The sequence below is a fragment of the Camelus ferus genome, chromosome 1, assembly GCF_009834535.1.
Source record: "Camelus ferus isolate YT-003-E chromosome 1, BCGSAC_Cfer_1.0, whole genome shotgun sequence".
NCBI lineage: Eukaryota > Metazoa > Chordata > Mammalia > Artiodactyla > Camelidae > Camelus > Camelus ferus.
The window spans coordinates 51,270,211-51,279,192 of NC_045696.1; the positions used below are offsets into that span (position 1 = coordinate 51,270,211).

Sequence of the window (8,982 nt, forward strand, 5' to 3'; positions counted from 1 at the left end):
AAGTTCCCTAAATTTAGAGGCAGTATTTATATATGCAGGCTGGGGAAATCCCAGTAATGCTGTTTTACTCTGTTTAGACCAGAGGTCCTTACCCTTTAAGAATCACTTGCTAAAATACATCTTTCTCAGCCCCAATCCTACAGAGTAAGTCAGTAGGTCTCAAGCAGGGATCTGGAATGAGTAGTTATCCTAAAACACACTGCACAGGTTATTCTGGTGCAAGTGACCCGAGGATCGTACGGCGAGAAATCCTGGGGCAGTGAGTCTGAATCTCTATTGGAGTCTATTCAGCCAGTCATAGTTAGACTACTGTTATCTCCATGGCTGTACTTGAATGTTTTTTTTTAAATCTTTTTATTTTTAATTTTTTCTTTGTTGTTGTTGTTGCTTATTTTTGTTTTTGGGGTTTTTTTTTTGAGGGGGGTGGTAACTAGGTTTACTTACTTATTTTAATTGGAAGTACTGGGATTGAACCCAGGATCTCGTGCATGCTAAGCACACACTCCACTGCTGAGCTGTACCCGCTCCACTGTGCTCGAATCATGAGGTAGTCCATCAGATTTGATAGAATTGCTTCTGACTGGGTGATACACTCTGTGTATTTTTTGAAATGAAGTTCTTATATCAGCTGTTTTTCCTAATTATTGACTTGAGAACATAAAAAATGTTTGTTGTGTCTTTGAGTTTTATAAATGGTTTCCACATTCTGCTTCAGTTGGTTTGCTATGACAGTTTTGAATAGTAAATGTTATCTGTGATGTGTTGTATTACTTTGCTGAAAATTTATAGTCAGATGTTGAACTGTTGGTCTATATACCATTTCAGTGCCACAGTAATTTCATAGATTTGATTTTCTTGCTACTACCTTGGTTTTCATGTAGGAAATTTCTTCTTCTGGATGGGCAAAGGTGAATTCTGTGTATTTTTAAGGGGAAGTCAATATTTTAACAGAAAAGATGAGAGATATGATGCCACTTATATATTTGCATGTGTGTGTAATTAGAGATACATTCATTCAAAATGCTGCTGTGAGAATCAATCGAGTAAGTTCATTTAATACATAACATTCTATATATGACACCGTTAATGTATGTTTGGGATTTGACACTTTGTCTAAGTTGAACTAGAAGAAATTTTTGCTGAATGGTGATTTTTATAAAATTTGTTTTGGCTTCCACTGGGAATAAGAGGTACATCACAATCTACCTAAGATCAAATCCATATTGATCATTTCCTTTCTGAAGTGCAGTATTATGCCTGTGTAATTACTTAAGACAAAAGCACCCAAAAATAGATCTTGAAAGCTAACACAGTAGACTTCTCAGCTGGTGGTCACACGTCAGCACTGGCCGGGCTTCCTAGCAGAGAGAAGAGATGTCGCGGTCAATCCCAGTCTGCTTATTTGAGGACTTCATTGTCACTAATTACCTTCCAGCTTTTCCCTCAACATCCACTTAAAACTGAAAAGTAATTATTTCATAAAAGAAAATAGGAATACTTGATTTAAATAATAATAATTGGAAACCAGTATGGATAATACACATTTTTTAAGCTTTTGCATGTATATTCTGTATTAGCAATGCTTTGGGTCTGAATAAGAACGGATTAATCAGGTCTGATTTGTGCCACGTAGTTTGCTGTTGCTGGTTTTATTGAATGTGACGCTGTTTCTGAAGCTGTCAAAGATAGAATCCGCTGCTCAGTCCTTTTACCGCCTTCACCTCCAAGAAGAGAAATCTTCAAAGTAAGTCTTTTCTTCCCCCCAACCTCTTATTATTTCAATAATGCCTTTGCTGCAGAAAACTTAACTCCAGTTTTAGAGGTTTTGGTCTGCCAAACTGTTCTGCAGTCATAAACTTTTTTGTTTTGTCTGCAGACTTATAGGGCACTGATGATTTCTTGAAATGAAAGACTAGAAGCTATTCCCTCGATTTTTAAGATGGTATTTTTCTTTCAGTTTGGCCTCCGATATGGTGTCAAGTACAGAAAAAATTCGAAAGAGCACAGACCAGGCCCATCATTTAAAAGGAGTGCTCCGGGAGTCCATTGTGATGCTCGAACAGGTCGGCAACTCTGGGTACCACAGCACTTACTGCTCTCATCCCAGTGCGGGTCAGCTGCCCCTCTGGTTGTGATGGAGTGTTTACTATCCCTTTAATTGAAGAAATCCCCCCTCCCAGAGGCAACTGTCCTTACCAGCTTCTGAATTATGCCTTTTATGTATATAGTCACTTGTCCTTTTTTTTTTTTCACAAAATGGGAGCATACTATACTCATCATTGCATACCCTCTTTTTTCAATATATTTTGAAGATGTTCCCATATCAGCTTGTGTACATCTACCACATTCTTTTTATTGATCCTTCTATATAAAATTTTATACTTCATATTAGCTCTTTTTGTAGAAATGGTAGATATTGTATGCACTGCTCATTATTTTGTTTTTATCTATTAATTATGTATCATGGAGAAACTTCCATACCAGCATATACAGTGCTTCCTCTTTTAACAGCTGCATAGAATTCAGCTGTGCATGTATGCCAAAATTATTTTACCAGTTCTCCATGAGCATTTAGGTTATTTTGATGTTTTGCTATACGCTTTATCTCTTGAACATAGTGTCATCAATATATACTGCTTGGTACTATAAACCAAAACTTAGGATTCCCTTTGAAAAATAAAGATTAATACTTCCATCATCATATATAACATGCATAGTTTTCAAAATTGAAAAATAGAGAATAGCTGAAGAGAAGAAAACCTACAGTTCTAGTATTCAGACATAATCACTGTTAAAATTTTGTTTTATTTCCTTCCTTCCTTTTCTTCTATGCATTGGTTTGTTTTTTCGAAGATTCAGTTATTGAGCATACCTTAGGGTACCATGCAGGGCACCAAAGGTTACAGCTTCAACTCATGCTTTTCAGATGCACAGTTATCTCCTGTTAGCAACTTTCTCCTCCCACTTAGCAGGGAATGGATCATTTTCTCATTTTCCCTTTCAGCCTCTCCGCCCCTTTCCCTCTGACTCTTAACTTAATGGCTATGCCACAAGGAGAAAAGAGGCTTCCCCTCTCCTTCTGTAACCAAATCTACAAACCTCTGTAACACTGCACCCCTGTCCTATTTTGCGCTCCCGTTAGAGGCACTGCTCTGCCGACCCGGAGGCAAGTCCCAACACTAGTTGGCAGGAGACTCCATCCATCACCCCTCCCGCTTCCCCATCTTCAGTCTCCCTCATTCAGCTGGATCTTTACCATCCGCACAAGCCCCTGCTCCCTTACCTCCTCCGTTAGAACACCCATTTTGTCCACGTCCTTCTCTACCCACTCACCCATGTCTGCTCCCTTTCACAGTCAAGCTCCCAGAGCTGCTACTCTGGCTGTCACTGTTTTATCCTTCAGAACTCATCACTTTTTTAAAGGTTTTGTTTTCGCCAAAATCACTCACTCACATAAAGAGTTAACTTGTCCTACAAGGTTTGTTCAGAAAAATAGCAACCCCAGTACCCTGGGCTCCATTTCTTTCCCAAAGAACAATCTTCAACTCTTTTGGTTCATTCTCTGGGTGTTCACCTCCGTGTTTATAAACAACAAGCATGTATTGATACTTCCTGATTGTTCAGTTTTAGACATTATCTTTTGACGTGCTATTCTGGAAGACCAGGATTTTGTTTTCTTTTACCTCTTCTTGCTCCCATTTCTAATTCCCCCATCCTCCCAAGGAAGTTAGAGTTTTGGTTAGCTCAGTATTCAGTGTTGGCTTTGTTTTGAGTAAGTTTACTGTTCTGAGCTGAGCCACAGTATGGGCCATGACTACTTTTTCTTTTCTGTGCTTTTTCTTACCCCTGAAATTGTCTTATTACAGTCGATTCATTTATTATATTATTTATAAGTGTTTCATCCCGATGCTCCCCCTCCTCTCATAATCTTCAGTCACTTAGGTGTTCTGTCCATGGAGCCTCTGCCTGGCTCCAGGCAGGCCCTGATGGCCTCTCTCTGGGTGCACAGCTGGCATCCTGGGGTCCCTGTTTCCTTTATCCCTTGCTTTCTGCTTTCTTGGTTTCCTCCCTCGTTTTCATGGAGCATATCCTCTAGTAGAAGGAGGGTACGGAGGTAGGTATTTTAAGACTTCATCTGTCTGGAAAGTTTTTATTCTACTCTTCCCCTTGATGAATAGTTTGACAGGGAAGAGAATTCTAGCTTGGAAATAACATGCCTTCAGAACATGAAAGGCATTGCCCCGTGGCCTTTGGGCTCCCAGTGTTTACTACTGAGAATTCTGAGGCTGCTCTCATTCCTGATCCTTTCATCTGGGAATTCAGGCCCTTTTGTTCTGGGAAATGCTGAGCTGTATGGCTGATGACTTCCTCCCCCTACTCTCTCTCCCCGACTATCTGTAGTGCCTGTAATCAGACATTGGCTTTCTGTTGGACAGGTTGTCTAATCTTACCTCTTCTTTCCAGCTTCCATCTCTTTGTCCTTTTGTTCTGCTTCCTCAGAGGTTTCCTAACTTAATCTTCAAATTCTTCTATCAAGCATTTCAATTTTTGCAGGCAAGTTTTTAATTTCAAAGAGCTGTTTTCTGAATTTTCTTTTTTCAACTGGCATTGTGATCTTTTTAAGTGACTATATCTTTCTCTCTGACCATATTACTGATAATTAAAAAAATTTTTTCTTCTTCTTCTTGCATACCTGCTTTCCAGCAAGATCCTTTCCCCCTGTTTTGATTTCTATCCTTAGGGCTAGAGGATTTCTTTAGATGACTGTAGTTTTTTATTGTCTGCCTGTGTGGATTAAAAGTTCCTAACATGTGGGTCAGACTGGTCTACCCTGAACTTCTTGGTAGACCTGGCTGGGCCATTGGTTGAGAAATCCTGATGTCAGTATCTTTAGGTCTTTCCTCTTGGACTGGTCAGTTTCCACAGAGAAGACTCTTCCAGTCTCCTATCTGAAGGATTAAGGGCTGGCTGCCAGCACTTTAGGAGCCTAGTGAGAGTAAGGGATGGAGGACAGCAGGGCAAAGGGATGGTCTCAACTTTCAATATACATATTTTTGTATAATCCCCATTTTTGGTACAGTGTCTTTAAAGATGTCTTGGTGTCCTCCTGGCCAGATAGTCAAAGACCCTCTGTTTTATCCTCTCCAGAAAATAAAATTTTAGGCTTCTGCCCAGGTAGTAGAAGAGGCCACATGTCCAGAGGTTCAGCTAGTCCTTCTTATTTCAGTCCCTTTCTCTTTATTCCCACTTTCAGAGACGCCTGTCAATCCCTGGGGCTTTTGAGGATGTCTCAGGGTAAATTTGGTTGGTTTTCAGCTTTCTGTACTGTTAGCTTAGGATTCAGCAGTTTTCAGGGCTGCTAAGTCACCTGTCTGCTTTCCAGTTTCCAAAGTTGTGTTACTATTGTTACCTTTTCTGTTTTTCCCGTCCTTGTGGATTTATGCCTTAAAAAAATCCCTTTGCTGTGCTCTTGGTGGGGTTTCAGGAGGGAGCAAAATTGGATGCATGTATTTCATCCACTCACTCAGTCTTCAGCCCACTCCTGCCAGGACTTGTTCCCCTATACCTTCTGCTGATACTGCACAAGCTAAGTTCCCCAGTGACCTCTGGCTTTTAAAGTTAATGTACCTTTTTTTAGTTTTCATCTTACAGTGCCAGCATTTGACAGAGCTGATCATTCCTTTTTTGAAATGTATCTAATCTTGCCTTCTTTAGAACTATGGAAAAACCCCCAGCTTTATTGTGATATAATTCACATACTATAAATTCACCTTTTAAAGAATTTTTAGTATATTCATGAAGTTGTGCAACCATCATCACTATCTAAGTCCAGAGCATTTTTATCACCCCTAAAAGAAACCCTGTATCCATGAGCAGGTCACTCCCATCCCTCACTCTCTCTGCTCCTGGTGATCACTAATCTACTTTCTCTTTCTGTGGGTTTGCCTATCTGGACATTTCATATAAATAGGACCATATAATATATGGTCTTTCATGCCTGGCTTCTTTCACTTAGCACGATGTTAAATTGCTTTTTGCTGGTTACAGCCATCTCCTCTACCTGACCTTGTCCTGACCCAGTGCTCCAGGCTCTGCCTTAGATTGGTTTCCCTTCTCCTCTGCTGCCCTTTAGGTGATCTCAGCCACTCCCCTAACTTGGAAAACCACATGTGTCAATGGCTCCCAAAGCATCTCTCTCACCCTGACCTCTTCCCTGAGCACCAGACTCAGACAGCAGCTTGCCAACTTGGCATCTTTGCTTGGATGCTAACCAGGCATCTCAAACTAATCGTATCCAAAACAGAACTCAGTTTTCATCCTGAATCGAGCCCATTTCTCCTCTAGTTGACCTAATCTCAGAAAATGATACTATCACCCTCCAGTTGTTCAAGTCAAAAACTTAATACAGTGTGTAAAAACACATATACATACGCGATTATTTGCTTTAGTTCTGTTTCCCTCACTAGTCTGCAAGTCCCGTGAAGGCAGAGACAGTGCCTATTTGGTTCACCGTTGTATATACCCAGTGCTTAGCACGGTGCCCAGCATATCACAGGCAAGCAAAGGATATTTGTTGAATGAATGACTGGACGAATGAACACAAAAAAAGAATAAGACCTAATTCTTGCTCTCAAGTTGCCTACAGTTTTACTAGAGAAATCAGATACCTATATGTATTGTTAAAGACTGTTGAACAAGTATAAAATTAAGTGTCAAAGTAAGTAGTAATGCTTTGGGAGGTTAGAGGCAGAACGATTAGGGAAAACTACATGGAAACAGGGGGTACAGTAAGTTTTAGAGAGGTGAAGACAAACATGAGCCTAAGAACAAATAAAGGAAGGGACGTGGAACTTGAGTTGTTTAGGGGCTAGTGAGGAGACCACTGCAGCTTCAGAAATCATTTAAGAAAACAAACCCTTCACCGTGGAGAATTTGATGAATAGACCTACTGGGAGGTGGCGCACACAGCAGTACGCTGTAGGAAGACGGGCAGTGCTAGGGCACGTGGGAGGAACTGCAGCAGTCCTACGACAGATACCCTAAGGAATCAGTCAGTCTTTTGTTTGGGCACCAGTAAAAACAAGGTTCTATTAAATGTAAACTCCTGGCATACAAATAATCAAAACATTTCAACAATCTGATTTTGAAAATTATCTTTGCAGTTGAAGAGCTCACTCATTATGCTTCAGAGAACCTTTGAGCTACTAAATAAGAACAAGACTGGCCTGGTTGTCAAAAGCTAGTGATCTTAAGGACTGAAATTGTAGGACCTACCTGGAACCAAAAGAAAACATCTTGAAGGAAACCAGAGGATGAAGGATTTCAATCGTCATAGGAATATTTCCGTATTTTCTCCTTATTCATATTAATATGAACGTTCTTTTTAATAACATTTGAGAATTAGTCTCTGATGGCCTTAAGAAACCATCCTTTCATTATACGTAATTCTAAGCTGTGAATTTCTCCAGTGAAGTGTGAAATATTTGGGGATTTGAATTTCTGCGACACAAAAAGAAAAAGAGATTCTGAACTGAGCTGTACGGCCTCGTTTTCACAGTGAGGTTTGAAGTTTGATGCTTTATGTTTATCTGTTAGCACAGAACCAGTATGCATCCAATAGGCTGCTCTCACAGTTGAGATACATTGGAGAGGATAAAGAAGACAATATAAGAAGAAATCTCTTAAATCATTACTAACTTTGAAGGATCAGTTTTCAGGCATATAATGTTCAGAGGTTTGTGTACTGTAAATACTGCAATGTCTTCATTTATGTATCATGCAAATTCAGTAGTCAGACCCTTTGAATCTGCATGTTGATTATGATCTGAAAGATTCTTCAAGCCATGTTGTATCTCTCTGAAAGAAATAACTGTTTCTTCTTCCGTTAGCTATCAAAGATGAGATTATCTTGCCTCTTCATACCTCAAATGGCAGAAGAGTCAATTCTGGAAAAGGGAACATGTTGGATACCAACTCTCAGAACGAAGAACCATGCTCTGAGTTTTAGAAACCAGAAGATTATGTTAAAATCTGGGCATTTAGTGACAGATCAAATGAATACTTGAACTAAGCTTGGCTTCAGCTTAGCAAACTTTCACAGTGGAAATGAGCTGTCTGGTTGAAAATAATTTGTGGATTACTTTTAAGTAGCCACGTAAGGCTTCATTTACTCATTCATGTGTGTGGCTTTAGTCAGTAAGTTATAAGCCAGACACAAACATTAGCACTTTGATAAAGACTTTGAGGGGCATCATCTCCCAATACAAGTGCACTGACGAGTTGTAAGTCATACATTAGCTTTCATTAAACTTTTTAGGCATATGTGTTTCAAGTCAAGTGATGTTGCTGGAACAAGAGAAGGAGAATGCAGAATAATTTGTATATATTCTCACTGTTTGAATAACAATTGCCTTTGGCTAAATATTGTTTTTTTTGCCCAGAGTCACCCAAAGTACATGGATTGCTAAAGTCATTTTTGAGATGTGGGTAGAGAATGAAAATATTGACTGGATTAGAGGGAAATGGGTTTCTCTAGCTGAATCCCAATTAACTCACCTTGGGGTGCCAGTGTACCTACCTGAAAGTTTTTTTGGTAAGGATTTATGAAGTGTGTGGCTGTGAGCAAGAGTGGATTGTCAACTTGAGATCTTGTTCTCTGTTAAATTCACAGAAATGATCAGTGACAAGCTGCATATTTTTGTGATGTTTCTTTAAAACTTGTACTTCATAAAATACCTCAAAGAAAATTACCAAAGTAAGTCGCTTTATAAATTATGACTAAATATGTATGCAGAATTCAATTAATTGTATTTGAGCCTATGTAAATTAGACATCAATAAAACTCAAAATCTCTAGGTTGTTTTTCTTCTTTTTCTGTTAAACCCTCCCAAATCTAGAAGGCCTATTTTAGTGAAAACATATACATGGGCCTACACTCTTTTTAAAAATGTGTAAAAATAAAATCCCAAGAGGACTCTTAGG

At 39.3% G+C, this 8,982-nt stretch overlaps 1 protein-coding gene across 1 annotated transcript in view; it reads left to right on the top strand.

Annotated features, from left to right (window-relative positions):
- GRAMD1C (GRAM domain containing 1C) overlaps nucleotides 1–8,855 on the top strand; it is an 86,737-nt gene extending 77,882 nt beyond the window's left edge. Inside the window, 3 exon segments of the mRNA XM_032479356.1 lie at nucleotides 1,634–1,744; nucleotides 1,958–2,063; nucleotides 7,164–8,855. Of these exon segments, the coding sequence (XP_032335247.1) occupies nucleotides 1,634–1,744; nucleotides 1,958–2,063; nucleotides 7,164–7,244 (298 nt within the window). The 3' untranslated portion in view covers nucleotides 7,245–8,855.
- Nucleotides 8,856–8,982: the final 127 nt, after the last annotated feature.